This window comes from Chiloscyllium plagiosum, unplaced genomic scaffold, assembly GCF_037043375.1.
Source record: "Chiloscyllium plagiosum isolate Xiang-an unplaced genomic scaffold, Cpla_swu_hap1 HiC_scaffold_35, whole genome shotgun sequence".
Taxonomy (NCBI): Eukaryota; Metazoa; Chordata; class Chondrichthyes; order Orectolobiformes; family Hemiscylliidae; genus Chiloscyllium; species Chiloscyllium plagiosum.
The window spans coordinates 22,215,613-22,237,742 of NW_028270173.1; the positions used below are offsets into that span (position 1 = coordinate 22,215,613).

The 22,130-nt window shown below is 42.1% G+C and overlaps 1 protein-coding gene across 1 annotated transcript; it reads left to right on the top strand.

Moving 5' to 3' along the window:
* The first annotated feature begins 4,002 nt into the window (after positions 1–4,002).
* Positions 4,003–4,893, top strand: LOC148140457 (putative G protein-coupled receptor 139). The gene has a single exon (XM_087978959.1). It carries the CDS (start codon positions 4,003–4,005, stop codon positions 4,891–4,893), a length of 891 nt encoding a protein of 296 aa, XP_087835085.1.
* The last annotated feature ends 17,237 nt before the right edge of the window (positions 4,894–22,130 follow it).

Consider the following 22,130-nt stretch of genomic DNA (forward strand, 5'->3'; position numbering starts at 1 on the left):
AAGTTCAACCAGCACAGAGTTTTCCAAAATAATGGACTGCTGGTGGAAACCCCTTAGAGCTGATCAAGAGAATAGAAATGGTGTGGTTCAGCCTGAGTCACCTTTCTCTGACCTTACAGTGGCATACCTTTTCAAGTGTAGACTGGTAATTATCACCAATTCCTGGAGAGTAGAGGACCTTGTCGCACTCACAATATTTCTCTTTGTGTCCTCTTCCTCCCCGTCTTCCCTGAAGCCACCAGGTTACTCCGATCGACGTTATTGGATCACTCCAGCCGTGCCATCCAATATCCAATGGTTTTGTTCTATCATTTCAGGTGTTCTTCATTTCAAAAATAAAGACAATCAGCTCCTTTTGAAATAAAGAATCAAAGCCTTCATTCTTGTGAATATCTTCATGAAGGGTTGAGGTAGAATAACAAATCCGTATCAATTATGGTTTTAATACCCATTTCCTTTCCAGATGCGCTGATTTCTGAGCATTCCTTAGACATTTCAACACTACGATCGATATCCCACTGAAAGTTCAAAAATGAGAGGTTCTGTTCCTAGCATCATTTCAATGGATATATGTTAGTTTCTTCACATCATTTTAAGATCAGGAGCTTTATGACTTTTGCATTCTCCCATTTGCTCCAGAAAGGTCCTTCCAACCCAAGGTATTCTATCCCTCCAATCTCCTTCTGAATTCCCTCATGACCAAGTCCAAATATCAGACATCATTGGCTTCCACCAAAACTCCAGCATCTTGGGTCTTTGAGACTTGACTTGACACTTGACAAAATCGACATATGGCGGATGTTTCCTCACATGGAGAAATCTGGGTGGAGAGGTAACTGCTTTCTGATTTGTAGTAGAAAATTTAAAACAGACATCAGGAGAAATTTCTTCCTGCAACGGTCATGATTCTATGGAATGTGTGATGGATGCTGGAACATTGAGTGAATTTAAGAATGATGTTGGCAGATTGTTATTTAGTAATAGATGAAATGATTATGGTTTTCTTAGTCCCTAAGGCGAAATGCAAAATCCGGTGATATGTTGACGTGAATATATTTTATCAGTAGTTGATCTGAACTGCAGAACTGCAGTGGCTCCTTCCAGAAATGTATTGAACACAGGAAAAAAAAAACATTGAATGAACACAGGAATGTTTAAAGCATTATTTTTCTTCTGGTGAGATATTGTGGGGAACGAAATGAATTTTTGGGACTTTAAAACTGGAGCTGTCTTGCATGATAATAATTTATTTGCCTGAGAGAACAATATTCCAATAGAAACTTCGTTTTAAATCGATTTTGTTGCTAACAATGTGAGTTTAGATCTCCTAGTCTAAACAGACTTAAGAAAAATGAGTGTTATATGTCAACCATTGTAATGTATAACTGTATATTGTATATGCTATCACTGCTGTCGGTGAATACCATAGAAATCACGTTTAAAACAATCTTTCTGTTCGAAAATGAAAACGGCTGTGAAAAAAATTTTCTTTTCATTTTTCACAGAATGCAATAACTAAAAAGAGAAAGACTATGGTGAGACTAGAAATGTGTAACTGAGGGCTCACGTCGCACATTTGTAGGATCACTCTGGATGGGTTAGAAGGCCTGGATTCAACTCTGACTTTGTCCAGAGCCGTGACGTAGCACAGGTTGATTTAAAAGTCTAAATCTTGGTGATTTGCATCCTCCTCTTGAACTAACCAACACTCCGTGCCTGGTAAAAGTTGAGCTGAAGCATTCAGGTCTTGAATGACCTCCTGAGAATTAAGAGCTGTGGAGCCTGAGAGAACTGGTCCTGGTCCTCGGGGGATAATACAGCTCACTGTAAATGCTGCTCAGTTAAGCGAGATGTTAATTTGTTCGTTAGAAATAGCATGTTTAATGAGATCTGTTTACTGTTTCACTGGAGGATTGGCTTGTGTATAAATTGAGTGTGTTTCAGTGCATTAACTCATTTGGACTTTGTCTGCTTACACCTGAAAATGCGAGTGCAGGCGCTTCTAATAGAAATTCTCTTTCCTGTTCTTGCAATTTTTGGAATTCCAGGTAAGCGATTAGAAGCCGCTGTGACATTTTGCTTACCTCTTCTGTTTTAAATTAAATCTTTGCAATTTCATATATACTCCGAATTGAACACTTGCTTCCTGCTGAGTTTTCCTTTCTTTTAATTAGCATTGATTTCGGTTTGAGTCCAGTTTGTCCTGTCCGAGCTGACTGAATTGGAAACAACTATGTTTGAAGTAACGAAATTAAACGGTAGAGGAGTTAAACGTTTATTTTCCATCAGTCTTGACGTTGGATGAAACTTTGAAGATCCCAAAATTACAAGGAATGAGGTCGAGGGAGTAAGTCAGAAGACCATCATTAAAAGAGGAGTATTTCACGAATTGATATGGTTTATGGCAAATAACGTTCCTGCCTCTGATGATTTGCAACCTTGCATTCTGAAATAGGTAGGTGCAGAAATAATGTCTGCATTATTATTGTGGAGAAGTTGCACAGGCATGAAAAAACTGTCAATGCATCATCCTATTCAAAAGGAAGGACAGCAAAATGCGGGTAGCTAGATCAGTTGAAAAAGCATTGGAATCTGGGAATCACGATGGGATAGCAGAACATTTAGAAAATCTTAATGTCATCAAGTGGAATTTTGCAGACGATAGCAAACTGTTTGGAAAGGCACATTTTGAGAGGGATACAAACGTTTTTTTTCAGACAGATACTGATAGATAAAGTAAATGGGCAAAATCCTGCAAATGGTGTATAATGTGGGAAGATGTCAAGTTGTTCATTTGAGAAGGGTGAAAAAGCAATTTGTGGAAGCAGGTACACAAAGGAAGATGGGGCCTTCGGACATACAAAAAACAGAAAATTAGCAAACAGGAACACGTTGTGATAAGGAAGGCGTGTGGAATTCTGGCCTCATATTTCAAGAGGGTTGGAGTACAATAGTAGGGACATCTTATTGCAAGTTCCATGCAGCTCTGAGAATAGATTTGGAACACTGTGAGCAATTTCGTCCAGTAACAAAGGAAATACATTTTCATCTGGCACAATTCATACGAGGACAATTAGGATGATCAGAGGGATGGAACGACTGTCTTATGGTCGTAAATTCAACAGTTTTGGTGTCTACTGTCTGGAGTTTAGAAGAATGAACAGTGATCCAATTGAGACATATCAGATTCTTAAGGATCTTGACAGGGTAAATGCTAAGACAATGTTCCCCTCATGGGAGAGTGCTTTGGCTGTTTCTGCTTAAGCAGAAAATGGGATCATTAACAATTGGAACAGAAATTCTCGATCTCATCCTTGTAATCATTAAAATTAGTCATCAATGGCTGACAGTTATTCTGCCTGGAAACCAGAGCCTTCCACTCCTTTGTGTATCCAAATCTGTCTAGCTCAATCTTATACGCCAACATCCCATTACCTTCAAGGGAACAGAATTGCACTCTCCAACCACTCTCTCGGAGAATAATACATTTCTTACCTTTGTTTGAAAAAGGAACCAGTTAATTCTGATACCGTGTCCCCTCGGCTTAATCACTGTAGTCGAAAGTAAATATCTCTTTTTGTGTTCCATTTTGTCTCGTCCCCGCAAGATCTTATATGTTTCAATGAAATCACCTTATATTCTTCCAGACTCGAATGTAGATGGGCATAACCTCACTTCAGCCAACAAGACCTTAATCGCAGTAATGTGGCAAGTGGTCCTTCTCTGAGTGACTTCTAAAATAATGCTATTTGTTTTCTTGAAATCAGGAGAGCAAACGGTGCAAAGTGATGAGCAATAGAATATACCAGTCCTGAAATTACCCTTTGATTATTTCCATGACACAGACAATGTATTGCTAATGAGATTTCACTGTTTTCCATTGAAGTTCAAGTCTAGCATTGCCAGCAGCACATCAGTCTTTTCTAACCCAAGACCTCATCGCTGCACATCTCTGGGTGTTTGGATACATCTCACGATTTGATTTTCCTTACAGCGAACCTGATGACAGTGCTGATTCTTTCCCAAGGGAAGTGCGGCCTTTCCAAAGGAATCACTCACTACATGATTGCCATGGCAACAGGAGATATGATGGTCCTTGTCTTCAACGTGATTGTGAGCCAGATCTTCAAGTATCATTTGCCGGATTCACTGCTGAACTACACCTCCGCCTGCCGACTCAGTGCCTTCCTGCAAGGGTTCAGCATCCAACTCTCCATCTGGTTTACCATCGCCTTCACCTTTGACCGCTTTGTAGCAATTTGCTGCAACAAATTGAAGGGGATGTATTGCACTGAAAGAATGGCTAACGTGGTTATATTCATCGTGAGTTCTCTTAACGTCATGGTCAACATTCCCTTGCCTTTTCGCTATGAGCCCACCCATGTTCTGAACAATGTAGAGTGGGGCTGCCGCACCGTCACCAGTTACCTCACTTCACCGGCCTGGGCAGCTCACCGGTGGCTCTCCAACATCTCAAACATGTTTCTTCCTATTCCCCTGCTCCTGCTGTTGAACACTCTCACCGCTGGCCATATCCTTGCAGCCAGCAGAGTTCGCCGGGCTCTGAAGGACAGCAGCTATGGTGCTGGGGAAATGGGCAGAGACCCCGAGCTGAAGAGCAGGAGGACCTCCATCATTCTGCTCTTCACCATCTCTGGCTGCTTCATGGTGCTGTCAGGCCCCATCACTGTCATCCATATCTGCGTCAGATTTACCCACATTACGTCTCTCCAAGTTTCAAACTCACTCTATGTGGCAATCAGGGCAGCGTTCCTGCTGATGTGCACCAGCTCCTGCACAAATACTTATATTTATGCACTGACCCAGAGGAGATTCAGAGAGGAGGTGAAGAACTTGCTGAAATCTCCTTATGCTCTATTCAGAAAGTTATGAAAATAATTTGTATTGATGGGAGGAGTTGGTGGTTTAATGGGCTGCACGGTGGCACAGTGGTTAGCACTGCTGCCTCACAGCGCCAGAGACCCGGGTTCAGTTCCCGCCTCAGGCGACTGACTGTGTGGAGTTTGCACGTTCTCCCCGTGTCTGCGTGGGTTTCGTCCGGGTGCACCGGTTTCCTCCCACAGTCCAAAATGTGCAGGCTAGGTGAATTGGCCAAGTTAAATTGCCCGTAGTGTTAGATGAAGGGGTAAATGTCGGGGAATGGGTCTGGGTGGGTTGCGCTTCGGCGGGTCGGTGTGGACTTGTTGGGCCGAAGGGCCTGTTTCCACACTGTAAGTAATCTAATCTAATCTAATAACCTCACTGGGCAAGCATTCTAAAACCTAATCTCATATCCTGGGGACATAGGTTGAAATTCCACCGTGGCAAATAGAACATAGAACATAGAACAATACAGCACAGAACAGGTCCTTCGGCCCACAATGTTGTGCTGAACATTTGTCCTACCTTAAGCACCCATCCATATACCTATCCAATTGCCGCTTAAAGGTCACCAAAGATTCTGACTCTACCACTCCCATAGGCAGCGCATTCCATGCCCCCACCACTCTCTGGGTAAAGAACCCACCCCTGACATCTCCCCTACACCTTCCATCTTTCACCTTAAATTTATGTCCCCTTGTAACACTCTGTTGCACCCAGGGAAAAAAGTTTCTGACTGTCTACTCTATCTATTCCTCTGGTCATCTTATACACCTCTATCAAGTCACCCCTCATCCTTCGCCGTTCCAACGAGAAAAGGCCTAGCACTCTCAACCTATCCTCATTCGACCTATTCTCCATTCCAGGCAATATCCTGGTAAATCTTCTCTGCACCCTCTCCAAAGCTTCCACATCTTTCCTAAAGTGAGGCGACCAGAACTGCACACAGTACTCCAAATGTGGCCTAACCAAAGTCCTATCCAGTTGCAACATCACTTCACGACTCTTGAATTCAATTCCTCTGCTAATGAACGCTAATACACCATAGGCTTTCTTACAAGCTCTGTCCACCTGAGTGGCAACTTTTAAAGATCTATGAACATAGAGCCCAAGTTCCCTCTGTTCCTCCACCTCAGTAAGAACCCTACCATTAACCTGATATTCCGCATTCTTATTTGTCTTTCCAAAATGGACAACCTCACACTTGGCAGGGTTGAACTCCATCTGTCACTCCTCAGCCCAGCTCTGCATCATATCCAAGTCTCTTTGCAGCCGACAACAGCCCTCCTCACTATCCACAACTCCACCAATCTTCGTTGAATTTTCTATGCAAATAGCGCGAGCACAATGTTGATTATGTCGCCATTCATGATTAACATGCGGGAAAATTAATTGTCTTCAAAAATTGATTGTCTTTTCGGCGAGAACCTCTGACGGCTTTTAAGCATCTCCATCGTATATGTGATGTACGATCCACAGCCATGTCGATCTCAGAACATTAGGATTGACTCTTAGCTGGCCTTTGGGAAAATGCCAACCTTGGCAGGGATGCCCACATTCTCGAATGAACAAAATAAAATATGTCATTATTAATCAAGTGACTGATATTTTACTGTGTCTTTCGTGATGATACTGCTGCCTTAACAGGGTTCTGTTGTCCTTGTATCTTTTATTCAAATGGGATTGTAAAAGGCAGAGGTTCTGATGCCTCTCTCTAACATCTCTCCCGTAAGAACCTGTAGTTTGAACTAAACGTTTTTTTCCAAGTGCTGTTTTTATGGGGTTGTTGCAGAAAATTGTAACAGCTCCTTTGTTAAGTTGTGGGGTTTGTCGTGATGGCTCGGTTGTCCAATTATATTTCAATTTGTATTTCATTCAGTGGTGTGTAAATAAATTGTTTTACTTGAAGCCAAGTGGTTTGACCAGGTGCATCAAAGCTGGAATATGTACCTTACATCTGCCTAAAACAACTAGAAGAGTTAGAGTATAGGCGACCTTCGTGAAATGTTTTGGGAGGTTCTAACCTGGTATTCTACACTTTTCACTCTGAATTGATCTAAACAGTTAGAACGCTGAAGGGTTTGACCAAGTGGATAGAAACAATGGTTAGTAAGTCCAGAGGACTGGAGATCGAAGTAGAAAGGAGATGGAAGTACTACTGGATGAATTCACAACAACATTGTGACCCGGATCCATCAAAACTACAGATGGCTTTTTCATGGGTACTGATGAAAGCAGTGTCCAGGCCAATATTGAACAACGGCCTTAATCTGTGACAAGGAGACTTCTTGACACAGTGACAGTGAAGTATTGGCAATATATTTCCAAGTCACGATGATGTGTGGTTTGAATGGGGACCAGCGGTGGTAGCGTTCCATTGTGTATGCTGTCCTGTCCATGTAAATGGTAGACACCACAAGCTGGGAAGATGCTATGCCAGGAGCCTGGATAAGTTGTTGAATTGCATCGTATGTAGGGTACACATTGCTGCATATGTGCGTTGGCAGAGGGATCGGATGTTAAAGGCATTAGATGGTGCATCAATACTGTGCGTGTCTTGCTACATATGAGCATATAGCGGAAGAGGGGATCTACTTTGGATAGATGTGAGCTAATACATTTATGTGACACAGACCAAGGTAGGAATTGCAGGGTTAATGGTTGGGAACTGGTGAGTGTTGTCCAGCAGAGTGACCTCGGGAGGCAGGTGCATAGTTCCTTCAAAGTTGCACATTGTTAGATGGGTGATTAAGGAGACGTTTCGAATGTTTGCTTTCATTGGTTAGAAATTGAGTATAAAATTGGGACATCTTGTTGCGGCAGAGCAGATCATTATTACAGCTACATTTGGCGTACTGAATACAATTCGGTTAGTCCTGCAATAGGTAGGATGTTATTGAACTGGAATTGGCGTAGTAAACAATTGGAAAGATATTACTGAGATTGGAGGGAAAGACGATTAGCAGCAGCTGTATATGTCGTGACACTTGTTAATCTTTGGACCAGAGGGATGATCTCATAGAGGTTTATAAAATCATGGCTGGGCACAGATAAGGTGAATAGCCAAGGTCTTTTCCCCAGGATATGGAATTTTAAAACATAAGGGCATAGATATTAGGATGAAAGGGGAAACATTTTAATGGGACCTGAGGGGTATATTTTTTCACACAGAGGGTGGTGTTCATATAGAACGAACAGTCAGAGGAATTGGAGAGCTGAGTACAATGACACCATTTTGCAAGACATTTGGACAGATGTGGATACACAGATGTTTCAGCGTAATTTGAACAATTTGTTTTCATGGCCAAATGCACAGCAGATGAAGATGACAGATGGATAAATGTGACTGTATCCACTTTAATAACAAAAACAGGAAGGCAGAATATTACCTGAATGACAATACATTGGGAGGTTAGGAGGTGCAACAATTCATGGGTGCGCATGTACACCAATCTCTGAAAGTAAGCATGCAGGTGAAGAAGGTAATGAAGAAAGCAAATAAATGCTGTCTGGATAGCAAAAGTATTTGAGAAATGGAGAAGGGGAATCTTGTTGTGATTATTTCGGGTTTTGGTGGGACCACATCTGGGATATTAAGTGCAGATTTGGTCTCCTTATCTGATGAGAAAGTTATTGGCATTGAGGAAACATAACGAAAATTTACCAGACTGAATCCTGGGTTGGCAGGACTGACCTATGAAGATTGGATATTTCACTGAAGTTAAGAAGAATGCGAAAGAATGTTGTTATACCAATATAGTTCTCTAAAACTAACCTGAAAACTCAAAATTTCCAACAAAACTGAGCAGTGCAAGAGTACGAAGAATGATCCGATTAAAGGAGAGTTATGAACCTGTGGTCATACTCTGAGCATTTAGGACTGAGATGAAGAGAGGTTCCTTCACCGAGAGTGGTGAGCCTCCACAACTTTCTGCCTTAGGAAGAGGGTGAGACTAAAATATTGAGTGCTTTCAAGAAGGAGTTTATTTTATTCTGAGGGTTAAGCGACCAAAGTTTATCAGGAGAAAGATGTACTGAGTTGGATAAAAGTCTGAGTCCCAGATTTCAACATAAGCATAAATCTAATCTGGAGAATTCCAGTATCATCGAATGTTACAAATGAAACAGATATAAAAAAAAACAAAAGATTTGAAGTTACTGAAGAGCACAATGTGAAATGAATAAAATCGTAATAAAACTAAAATCCAACATGAATTCACATGCAAATTGTGCTCAACATAATTGTGTTTCACATGAAAGAACAGGTAAGCAGTAATTGACCTCAAACATTAACCAGACATCGCTGCCAGACAGGCCACCAGCATGAGGCACACAACGGTTTAGTGACAAAAACCTGCTCAATTGCGTCCATATAATATAGGTTCCTTTCTTTGAGGATTCAGCCACAAATCTTCATTTTAGGGCAGCTCCCAAACAAGCCAGTTTTAAATGCAACAAACAGTCGCAGTTTTTCTGCAAACCTGCTGAACCTCCTCAGCACTGTTCACGAGAATCTTATTCTTATTTTTCCACCAGAGTCACTTTTATCTGACACTTAAGTAACAGCCCTGTACAATGAATGCTCGCCAAATCAACAAGTTCCAGTTAAACACCGGAACTGTGACAATCACCATACTGCTTCTCGTCTCTGCTTCTTCATCCTCTTTACAGCAGACTCCAGGTCATTCCTTTTTAAGTTATGGGATCACTCCTGGACTGTGCCATCCCATGTCTGATATTTTCCAACCATTTCAGGTGCTCTTGATCTGAGAAATGAAGAAAGTGGACTTCCTTGAAATGAAAGACACAAAACCTTCATTCTACTGAATCATTTTATCAGTGGGTGATGAAGAATAACACTGTATAACACTCTTATCATTAAATATCCATTTCCTTTCCAGATTCGCTTTTACCTGAGGATTACTTCGACTTTCCATCACTTCAATAAGTGCCCCGATGAAAGTCCAACAATGAGGTTTTGTGTGTCTACCATTATTTCAACTGATGTGTTATTTTCTTTTTATCATTCTAAGTTCAGGGCTTTCAGATTTATGGCCTTTACATGCTTCCATTCGCTCCCTAAAACTAGTTCCTTCCCCTTAAATTCTGTCTCTCAAATCTCTTTATGAATTCCCACGTCTAAGCCCCCTCTTGCAACAGACAGCGTGTGATATCATAGGTATCTGCCAAAGCTGTTAGTTCTTTGAACTTTGATAGTTGATTTGATAATTGACAAAAGAAACACAGTGAGGATGTTTCCTTTCTGTAGGGCAATGTACAATGAGAGTGCACTGTTTTTGATTAAGTGATAGCAGATGAGCAGAACTTCTCTCCCGCAAAGGGTCATAAATCTGTGGAATATGAGTTCGCTCCTGGGGCACTGAGTAAATTTAAGTAGATGTGAGATAGATTTTCTTCATTAATAATTGGTTAAAGGGCCACAGTTTTAGTGGTACCTGAGATAAAATACATAATTCTGTGAAATGTTGACATGAATGGATTGTTTTGGCAGTTCTAAATTACAGCACAGTGGAGACTCCTTCCGGAAATTGAATAAAGAATGTTTTTTTCACAAATTGGAATGACTACAGGAATCTTCGAGGTACTTCTATATCGTTGAGGGAGATCTTGTTGGAAAATAGTATTCATTTTCGTAAACTGTCATGACTCTCAGTAGAAGTAGAACCAAAGAAATCATGTTGTGAAGACCTTTCTGATCGAAAATGACAATGGCTCTTAAGAATGCTTCTTCATTTTTCGCTGAATTCAGTAACTGTGGGAGGAAGAGAAGGATGAGATTGGAAAGATGCAACTTGAAGGCTCATGTGACCCTGTTGTGAGATTCCTCTCTCTGCGCTAAAAGACCTCAGTTTAACGGTCACATTCTCCAGAACAGACTGTTTGCACAGTGTGATTTACAATGGTGATAGTTGACCACTTGAATCTACCTCTTGAATGACCTTATGTTCCACACGCCATTAAGATCAGGCTGAGGCAATCAGGTCCCTCATCACCATTTCAAAACTCAGAGCTCTAACGCCTGACAGACACTGGCTTTGTTTCTGTGGGAATCACATAGCTTACTGTAAATGCTGCTCAAGGACAGGAGGCAGACAGTGATACAGTCATGAAGATGCACAGCACGGAATAAGACTCATATATCTTAGACAGTAATGAGAAGATTTGTAGTTCAGGTTGAGGTCTTGGGTGTAGGCTTGCTCACTTACCTGGAAGGTTCATTTTCAGACGTTTTGTCACAATACTCGGTAACATGTTCAGTGAAACTCTGGATGAAACACTGCTGGGGTTTCCAGCTTTCTGATTATACGTTTGGGTTTCCTTGTGTCGGTGATGTCATTTCTCGTGGTGGCGTCATTTCATATGATGATGTCATTTCCTATTCTTTTTCTCAGGGCTGGTAAATGGGGTCCAAGTCAATGTGGTTGTTGTTAGAGTTCCGGTTGGAATGCTATTCTCATGTGTGTTTTCTTTCATGGCTTGTCCTAGGATGGATGTGTTGAGAGGATCATGTCGTTTTGTGGCCAGTTGAAGTTCATGTATTCTGGCAGCTAATCCTCTGCCTGTTTGTCCAATGTAGTGTTTGTTCCAGTTATTGCATTGTATTTTGTGACTTACATTAGCTTTGCTTGCTGTCTGTATACGATCTTTTAAGTTAATTCGCGGCTGTTTTAGTGTATTGGTGGGTTTGTGGGCTACCATGATGCCAAGGTGTCTCGGTCGTCTCGCAGTCATTTCAGAGATGTCTTTGATGTAGGGGAGAGTGACTAAGGTTTATGGACGCGTTTTGTCCATTTGTTTGTGGTTGTTGCTGAAAAATCGGCGAACTGTGTTCATTGGGGACACATTCTATTTGAATACACTGTATAGGTGATTTTCCTCTAATCTGAGGAGTTCCTCTGTGCTGCTGTGTGTGATGGCTCTTTGAAATAATGTTCTGATGCAGCTTCATTTGTGGATGTTGCGATGGATGCTTCTGAATTCAAAATCTGGCCCGTTTGTGTTATTTTCCTGTAGATGCTGGCTTTTCGCTCTACTGTGACATCTCGGAATGGCAGTTTATTGTTGTTTTCCTCCTCTTTAGTGACTTTTATGCCAGTAAGTGCATTATTGCTGATCTTGAAGGTTTCCTCTATTTTGTTGCATTTACTGACGACAAAGTTGTCACCCACATAGCGGACCCAAAGTTTGGGTAGGATGGTTGGCAGAGCCTCTGCATTTGTTCGAGTCTCTGCATTGCTGCCTCTGCTAAGAATCCCGATATTGGATATGCATGGACATGCCATTGGTTTGTCTGTAGATTTTGTTTTTGAAAGTGAAGTGCGTGGTAAGGACAGGTCCAGCAGCTTGATGATACTATCCTTGCTGATGAAGTCAGTAGTGTTTTGTGTATGTGTCTTTGGGTCTTCTAATTGTGTAGTCAGTGTTTCCTTGGCCAGGTTGATTTAGTGGACGCTGCCAGAAATCATAAATTCAGACATGGATATGTTGGACCAAAGGGCCTGTTTCCATGCTGTACATCTCCATGGTTCTATTGTGGTCTCCGCTGGACCAATTCTCTCATTTATCACTCCTGCACAAATCCAGGCGGTGCACCAACTCTCCCTTCGACTATAATCCTGCCACAGTTCTCCCACTTCGAATTTAAAGGCACCTACATGAATTTTCAAATTATTGAAGCCCTGCATCAGTTCCTTCCACTTAGATGTTCCCTGATACACTTCTGCAGCATCTGCAGTCCTCACTTTCTCCTAGAAGATTTTAACCTCCTGCGAATCCTCTTACAAGAATGCCGTCCTTGAAGAAGCTCTCTTCCTCCCTCTACAAGGATTTCAGTGAGTCCCTTTCTCACTGCTCACCCCAGGTCATCTCCTCTGCCCAAAAGCTCTTCAGCAATGTTTCATGCAGGTCCTTGGACTCCTCCATCGCCAGACCATAGCAACACGACAGCTGGAGGAAGAGCGCCTCATCTTCCGCCTAGGAACCCTCCAACCACAAGGGATGAACTCATATTTCTCCAGTTTCCTCATTTCCTCTGCCCCCACCTTGTCTCAGTCCCAAACCTCGAACTCACCGCCACCTTCCTAACCTGCAGTCTTCTTCCTGACCTCTTTGCCCCCACTCCTACACCGGCCTATCACCCTCACCTTAACCTCCTTCCACCTATCGCATTCCCAACACCCTTTCCCCAACTCCCTCCTCCCTACCTTTTACCTTAGCCTGCTTGGCACACTTTCGACATTCCTGAAGAAGGGCTCATGCCCAATACCTCGATTCTCCTGCTCCATGGATGCTGCCTGACCTGTTGCGCTTTTCCAGCAACACATTTTCAGCCCTGATACACTTCCTCAACTTAAAGGTGTCCTGATAATTTTTAAAAAGTTAGTGGTGCACTGAAGTGAGTCTCCAATTTACTGATGGTTGCAACATTTTTTCTTTTTATTGATTCCCTGCCCCTTTTTGCCAATTTATACATGCTGTGCTCCAATTCTCGAATATATTGGCTCTCAATATATTACCAAATTTCCAATGTAATGGCGCTGTGCACCAAACCTCCCATTTACTGATGCCCACCAATTCTCCCAATATTCATACTCCAATTCTTCCATTTACTGATGCGATCACCCAATTATAACATTTAGGGGTGCCCTACTCTCATTCTCCCATTTACTGGTTCCATCCCTCAGTTTTCATTTTTACTTCCACTGTGCACCAGTTCTTCCATTTAGTATTTCTCTGCAACAAATCTCCCATTTAGTGGTCTGCTGCCAGAATTACCTAATCTTGGCGATCCCTGTATCAATTCTCCAAATTACCGATCCTGAACATATCCTCCGCTTACTGGAGAACTGCAGCAACTCTCCCATTTTGTATTACACTGAATTGAATCTCCACCACTAATAATTTGCAATATTTGCCCTATTTACTAATTCAATGCCCGTGTTCCACACTTTGCTCCAATTCTCGACGTTGTCAGCACCCTGCAGCTTATCTCTCATTAACTGATTCCCGCACCAATTCCTCAATTCGGTGTTGCTTAGCAGCATTTCCACCAATTTTGAAATGTTGTGTGCCAATTCTCTAATATTCTCCAACATTGAGTGGAGAACTTGTTCAGGATATCAGTAAAAGGGGAAAATGGTGCTTAACAAACACTGAATTGGAGAATTGATGGCGGGGCATCAGTACATGAGAGCCCTGGTGCAGGGTGCTGATAACTTCAAGAATTGTAGCAAATGGGAGAACACGGGCAGTGAATCAGTAACTCGGACAAATGTTGAAAAGGATTCGTGGTGGCGATTCAATACAGTGCACCATGAAATGGGACAGTTGGTGCAGTTCACCACTAAAGGGAGGATATCTGCAGGGTCAGTAATTTGGAGATTTGATGCAGGGAAAATTTGAGAATTCTGGCATCGGGTGACTCAATGGGAGAATTATTGCAGAGAAATACTAAATGGAAGAACTGATGCGCAGTGGAACTGAATAAGAGAATTTGAACATCGCACCAGTAAGTGGGAGAACGAGAGTAGGGCGCATCAAAGTGGTAGAATCGGGCTAAGGTATCAGTAAATGGAAGAATCAGTACAGAGGTATGTGTAAATGGGAGAAAGGGTGGGCATTAATAAATGTGAGAGTTGGTGCACAGTGACATTACATTAGAAAATTACATGAAATTCATAGATGGAAGTACTGGGGCAGGACAACACTCAAGGGGAGAGTTGGTGCAGTTCCCGGATTTGTGCAGAATTGGTAAATGCGAGAATTGATGGAGAGAAGCGGAGCCCCACATAGAGAATATCTTAGTGAATTGGGGCACCGCAAGTCTAAACTGGAGAATAGGGCCAGGGAATAAAAAAAGGCAGAAATGTTGCAAGCATCAGTAAATTGGAGACTCAGTTCAGTGCACCACGAAATGAAAAAAATAATTCAGTAGGGCACTCCTACGTGGAATTAGTGTACCAGGGAATAACGAAATGCAAGGATTTGATGCAGAGCATCAATATTTGGAGAATTCATGCAGGTGACATTTAATTCTAAGAGGGAGAACTGGGGCAGGATAATACTCAAAGGGAGAGTTGGTCCATTTCCCGGATTTGTGCAGGATTGGTAAATGGGGGACTTGGTGCTGAGAGCAAGCCCTAAATCGAGCCATGGAGACGTACAGCATGGAAACAAACCATGGATCGGTAATTCTGGAGATTTGATGCAGACATTGCCAAGATTAGAGAATTCTGACTGCGGACCACTAAATGGGAGAATTGTTGCAGATAAATACTAAATGGAAGACCTGATGCACAGTAGAACTAAATTAGGGAACTGAGGCATGGCAGCAGCAAATCGGAAAATTAGTATAGGGCACCCCTAAATGGTAGAATCGGGCTTGAGCATCAGTAAATGGAACAATTCGTCCAGGGGTATGAGTAAATGGGAGACTTGTTGGGAATCAATAAATGGAAGATTCTGTGCAGAGTGCAATTGCAATAGAAAATTGATGGGTGTGCCAATGTCTCAGAGAATTGGAACACAGTTTGTCTACATTGGGGAATTGGGGCAGGGAACCAGTAAAAGGGAGAAATGTTGCAAGCATCAGTAAATTGGAAATTCTGTTGAGTGCACTACTAAACGAAAAAAAAACAATCAGCAGGGTAGCAACAGGTGGAAGAATTTTATCAGGAAACAACTAAATGGAAGGAAGTGATGCAATAATTGCAGAATTCAGGTAGGTGCCATTAAATTCTAATTGGGAGAACTGGGACATATATAATACTCAAAGGGAGAATTGGTGCATTTCCGGGATTTGTGCAGAATTGGTAAATGGGAGAATTGGTACAGAGAAGCTGATCCCAAAATAGAGCCATCGATATGTACAGCACACCCTTCTGTCTAACTTGCCCAAACCTAATTTTAAGAATTCTAGCAGCGCTCCACTAAACTGGGGATAATGGGAGAATTCGTGCAGTGTCGTACTAAATGGAAGAATTGGGAAGGGATAATACAGGATGGCAGAATTAGTGTAGGGAACCTGTAAATTGGGCGAGAGCATCAGTCAATATGAGGACAACACTGAGTGGAGAACTTGTTCAGGACATCAGTAATTGGCGAAAATGGTGGTAAGGAACACTGACTTGAAGAATTCTTGTGGGACATCAGTAACTGAGAAACCTGGTGCGGGGTGCTGATAACTTCGAGAGTTAGATCAAATAGGAGAACACGGGCAATAAATAGGACAACTGTTGAAAAGGAGCAGTGGTGGAGATTCAATATAGTGCACCACGAAATGAGAGGGTTCTTGCATTTCACCAGTGAATGGAGGATATGGTTAGGATCGGTAATTTGGAGATTTGATGCAGGGATCGCCAAAATGAGAGAATTCTGGCCGTGGACCACTAAATTGGTGAATCATTGCAAGGAAGTACAGAATGGAAGAAATGTGCAAGGGTGTATCTAAATATGGGAATTTGGAAAAGGACATCAGATAATGTGAGAATCTGTGCCGTTTAGCACGAAATGGGAGAACTTGGTGCAGTGTAACACTCAATGGCAGATTTGGTGCAGTGGAGTACAAAGTGGGAGTTTTGGGGCAGCACAATACTGGATGGGAGAATTAGAGCAGGACATCCCTAAATTGGGAGAGGGCATCAGCCAATATGAGGATTGGTGTTCAGGCAACACTGAGTGGAGAACTTGTCCAGAACATCACGATTGGTGTTGTCCAGTATCAGTATTGTCCAGGAAATGGTGCTGGGCAACAATAAGTTGAAGAACTGTTGCGGGGAATTAGTAAATTAGAGAGCTGGTGCAAGGTGCTCATAACTTCAAGATATGGTGCAAATCGAATCAGTAAATAGGACAAATGTTGCTAAAGTTTAGTGGTAGGGAGTCAATACAGTGCACCACAAAATAGGAGAATTGGTTCAGTTAACCACTAAAGGGAGGAAATGTGGAGGACCGGTAATTTGGAGACTTGATGCGGGGATTGCCAAGATTGGAGAATTCTGGCTGCAGACCACTAAATGGCTTGGGCAACACTGAATGGAGAACTTGTTTGAGACATCGATAATGGATGAATTAGTATAGGGGTATGGGTGAATGGGAAATTTGGTAGGAATCAATAAATGGGAGATTTGGTTCAAGTGGGAGAACAGCGGCAGTGAATCAGTAAATGGGACAAATGTTGCAAAGGATAAGTGGTGCAGAGCGAATAGAGTGCACCACTAAATGGGAGAGTTCTTGCAGTTCATCAGTAAAGGGAGGATATATGTAGGACTGGTAATTTGGAGATTCGATGCAGGGATTGCCAAGATTAGAGAATTCTTACAGAGGAATACTAAATGGAAAAAACCTGGTGCACAGTGAATCTATATTAGAGAAGTCAGGCATGGCACGAGTAAATGGGAGACTTGGTGTAGGGCACAGCTAAATGGTGGAATCAGTAAATTGAAGTATTTGGACAAGGACATGAGAAAATAAGAGAATTAGTGGGAATCAATAAATGGGAGATTCCGTGCACAGTGCCATTAAATTAGAAAATTAGTGGGAGTGCCAATATTTAGAGACTTAGAGCAGAGCATGTCTAAATTGGGGAACACTGGCAGGGCATCAATAAAAAGAAGAAAAGTTGTAAGCATCAGTAAATTGGAGACTCAGTTCCGTGCACCAATGGAATTTGAGACAGAGCAGCAGATAATGGGGGAATTGGTGCAGTGAATCACTAAATGGGTGAATTGGGCAAAGGTTGAACTTAATATGAGAAATTGGAACAGGGCAACAGATAATGGGAGAATTGGTGCAGTAGAGCGCTAAATGGGAGAATTGCAGCAGGATAATTATGGATGGGAGAATTAGAGTCAGGCCCGCTTAAACTGTGCGAGGGAATCAGTCAGTATGACGGTTGGCTTGAGCAACATTGATTGGAGACCTTTTTCAGAACGCCAGGAATGGAAGAATTAGAAAAAGGGTATGAGTAAATGGGAAATTTGGTGGGAATCAATAAATGGGCGATTGGGTGCACAGGACCATTACATGATACAATTGGTTGGAGTGCCAATACATTACAGAATTGCAGCACAACATTTCTAAATTCGGGGATAGGACCAGGGAACCAATAAAAAAAAGAAATGATGGAGGCATCAGTAAATTGGAGATTCAGTTCATTGCACCACGAAATGAAGAAAATTCATCATGGCACCAGTACCTGGAATAAAGATGTCGGGGAATAACTAAATGGTAGGAAATGATGCAGGGCATCAATAATTGGAGAATTCATGCAGGATGCCCTTAAAGTCTAAGTGGGAGAACTGAAGCAGGATAATGCTCAAAGGGAGAGTTGGTCCATTTCCCCGATTTGTGCAGGATTGTCAATTGGGAGAATTGGTGCAGTGGAGACCTGAAAAGAGCCATACAGATGTACAGTGCAGAAACATTAACTTCGGTCCAACTTGCCTAAATTTAAAAATGCTGGCAGTGCTCAACTAAATTGGAGAATCATTGAACGTAACTACTAATTGGAAGAATTGGGCATGGGGTAATCGATATATGATAAATTGTAACAGGGCAATCAGATAATGGGCGAATTGTTGCAGTGTAGCATTAAGTGGGAGAATTGGAGCAGGACAACACAGGTTGGCAGAATTTGAGTAGGGCACTCTTAGATTGGGCAAGGGCAACAGTCAATATGAGGGCAACACTGAGTGGAGAATTGTTCAGGACAAGAGTAGTTGGGGGAAATGGTGATGAGGAACAATGAATTGAAGAATTGATGCGGGGTAACAGTAAATGAGAACCCTAGTGCATGGTGTTGATAACTTCGAAAATTGGAGCAAATGGGAGAACATAGGCATTGAATCAGTAAATAGGGCAAATGTTGCAAAGGATTAATGGTGGAGATTCAATACAATGCACCACGAAATGGGAGAATTCCTGCAGTTCACCACTAAAGGGAGGATATATGTAGGACCGGACATTTGGAGATTTGATGCAGGGTTTGCCAAGATTAAAGAATTGTTGCAGAAAAATACTAAATGGAAAAACTGGTGCACAGTGGAACTATATTAGAGAACTGAGGCATGGCACTGGTAAATGGGAAACTTGGAGTGGGGCACGCCTAAATGTTAGAATCGGTCTCGGGCATCAGTAAATGGAACAATTACTACAGGGGCATGAGGAAATTGGAAAATTAGTAGGAATCAATAAATGGGAGATTCGGTGCGCAGTGCCATTACATTAGAACATTGGTGGGAGAGCAAATATATTAGAGACTTGGAGCAGAGCATGTCTAAATTGGGCAATACTGGCAGGGATCAACAAAATGAAGAAATGTTGTAAGCTTCAGTAAATTGGAGACTCAGTTCCGTGCACCACTGGAATTTGAAACAGAGCATCAGATAATGGGAGAATTGGTGCAGTGTAGCAGTAAATGGGAGAATTGGGGCTGTGGAGCACGAAATGGGAGAATTGGACAAAGGCTTAACTAAATATGAGAATTTGGGATGGGGCATCAGATAATGGGAGAATTGATGCAGTACAGCACTAAATGAGATAATTGTGGCACGACTATTCTGGATGGGCGAATTAGAGGAGGGCATCCCTAAATTAGGCGAGCGACCCGGCCAATGTGATGGTTGGCTTGGGCAATACTAAGTGGAAAATTTTATCAGGGCGTCCATAATTCAAGAACTGGTATAAGGGTACGAGGGAATGGAAAATTTAATTTAATCAATAATTGGGAGATTCGGTGCACAGTGTCATCATATTATACAATTGGTGGGAGTGCCAACATATTACAGAATTGGAGCAGAGCATTTCTAAATTGGGAATAGTGCCAGGGAACCAGTAAAAAAAACAAATGTTGCAAACATCAGAGAATTGGAGATTCAGTTCAGTGCACCACTAAATGAAAACTATTCAGCAGGGCACCAGCACTTGGAAGAAATGTCTCTGGAAACAACTAAATGGAAGGAAATGCAAGGCATCAATAATTGGAGAATTCATGCAGGTGCCATTAAACTGGTAAGTGGGAGAACTGGGGCAAGATCATAATCAAAGGGAGAATTGTTCCATTTCCCGGATTCGTGCAGGATTGTCAAATGGGAGAATTAGTGCAGTGGACACCTGAATAGAGCCATAGTGATGTACAGTGCAGAAACAAACTTCGGTCCAACTTGCCTAAATTTAAGAATGCTGGCAGCGCTCCACTAAATTGGAGAATCACTGCAAGTAACTACAAATTGGAAGAACTGGGCTTGGAATAATCGATATATGATAAGATGGAACAGGGCATCAGATAATGAGTGAATTGGTGCAGTGTAGCATTAAGTGAGAGAATTGGAGCAGGACAATAGAAGATCGTATGAGGAAACACTTGGGGCTGTTTTCATTAGAGAAAAGAAGGTTTAGGGGTGACTTGATTGAGGTGTACAAGATGATTAGGGGGTTAGATAGGGTTGACAGTGTGAACCTTTTCCCGCGTATGGAGTCGGGTATTACAAGGGGGCATAGCTTTAAATTAAGGGGGGGTAGATATAGGACTGAAGTTAGGGGTAGGTTCTTCACTCAGCGAGTCGTAAGTTCATGGAATGCCCTGCCAGTAGCAGTGGTGGACTCTCCCTCTTTATGGGCATTTAAGCGGGCATTGGATAGGTATATGGAGGATAGTGGGTTAGTATAGGTTAGGTGGGCTTGGATCGGCGCAACATCGAGGGCCAAAGGGCCTGTACTGCGCTGTATTCTTCTATGTTCTATGTTCTATGTTCTAATACAGGTTGCCGAATTTGAGTCGGGCACTCTTAAATTGGGCAAGGGCAACAGTCAATATGAGGGCAACACTGAGTGGAGAATTGTTCAGGACAAGAGTAGTTGGGGGAGTGGTGGTGAGGAACACTTAATTGAAGAATCAGTCCAGGACAATAGTAAATGAGAAGCCTGGTGCAGGGTGCTGATAACTTCGAGAAATGGTGTAAATGGGAGAACACGGGCAGTGAATTACTAAGAAGGAAAATGTTGTAAAGGATTAGTGGTGGAAATTCAATACAGTGTACCATGAAATGGAAGATTTGTTACAGTTCACTACTAAAGGCAGGATATGTACAGGATCGGTAATTCTGGAAATTTGATGCAGGGATTTCCAAGATTAGAAACTTGTCGCAGAGAAATACTAAATGGAAAAACTATATTAGAGATGTTAGACATGGCACAAGTAAATGGGAAACTTAGAGCAGGGCACTACTAAATGGTAGAGTCGGTCTCGAGCGCTAGTAAATGGAAGAATTAGTATAGGGGTATGAGGAAATTGGAAAATTTGTGGAAATAAGTAAATAGGAAATTCGGTGCACAGTGTCATTACATGAGAAAATTGGTGGGAGTGCCAATATAACAGAGACTTGGAGCAATGCATCTCTAAATTGAGGAATAGGGACAGGGAATCAATAAAATGAAGACATGTTGCAAGCATCGGTAAATTGGGGATTCAGTTCCGTGCACCACCAGAATTTGAGACAGAGCATCAGATAATGGGAGAATTGGTGCAGTGTAGCATCAAATGGGAGAATTTGGGCAGTGCAGCACGAAATGGGAGAATTTGGCAAAGGCTTAACGCAATGTGAGAATTTGGAACAGGGTATCAGATAATGGGAGAATTTATGCAATATAGCACTAAATGAGAAAATTGGGGCAGGACAGTTCCAGATGGGAGAATTTGAGTAGGGCCACCCTAAATTGGGAGAGGGAATCATTCAATTTGACAGTTGGCTTGGGCAACACTGAGTGGAGAACTTGTTCAGGACGTCAGTAATGGAAGATTTAGTAAAGGGGTATGAATGAATGGGAAAATTGGTGGGAGTCAATACATGGGAGATTCAGTCCACTGTGCCATTACATTATACAATTGGTGGGGGTGCCAATAAATTACAGAACTGGAGCAAAACATTTCTAAATTGGTGAATAGGAGCAGGGAACTAGTAAAATGAAGCAATTTTGCAAGAATCTCTAAATTGGAAATTCAGTTCATTGCACCACTAAATGAAAATAATTCAAAAGGGCTCCTTTGGAAGAAGTCTCTCAGGGAACAACTAAATGGAAGGAAATGATGTAGGACATTAATAATTGGAGAATTCATGCAGGAGCCATTAACTTTCAGTGAGAGAACTGGGGCAGGATAGGACTCAAAGAGAGAATTAGAGCATATTCCGGATTTGTGCAGGATTGCCAAATGTGAGAATTGGTGCAGCAGA

Coding starts and splice junctions, on each gene's coding strand:
- LOC148140457 (XM_087978959.1), top strand. CDS start 4,003: ATGACAGTGCTGATTCTTTCCCAAGGGAAGTGCGGCCTTTCCAAAGGA.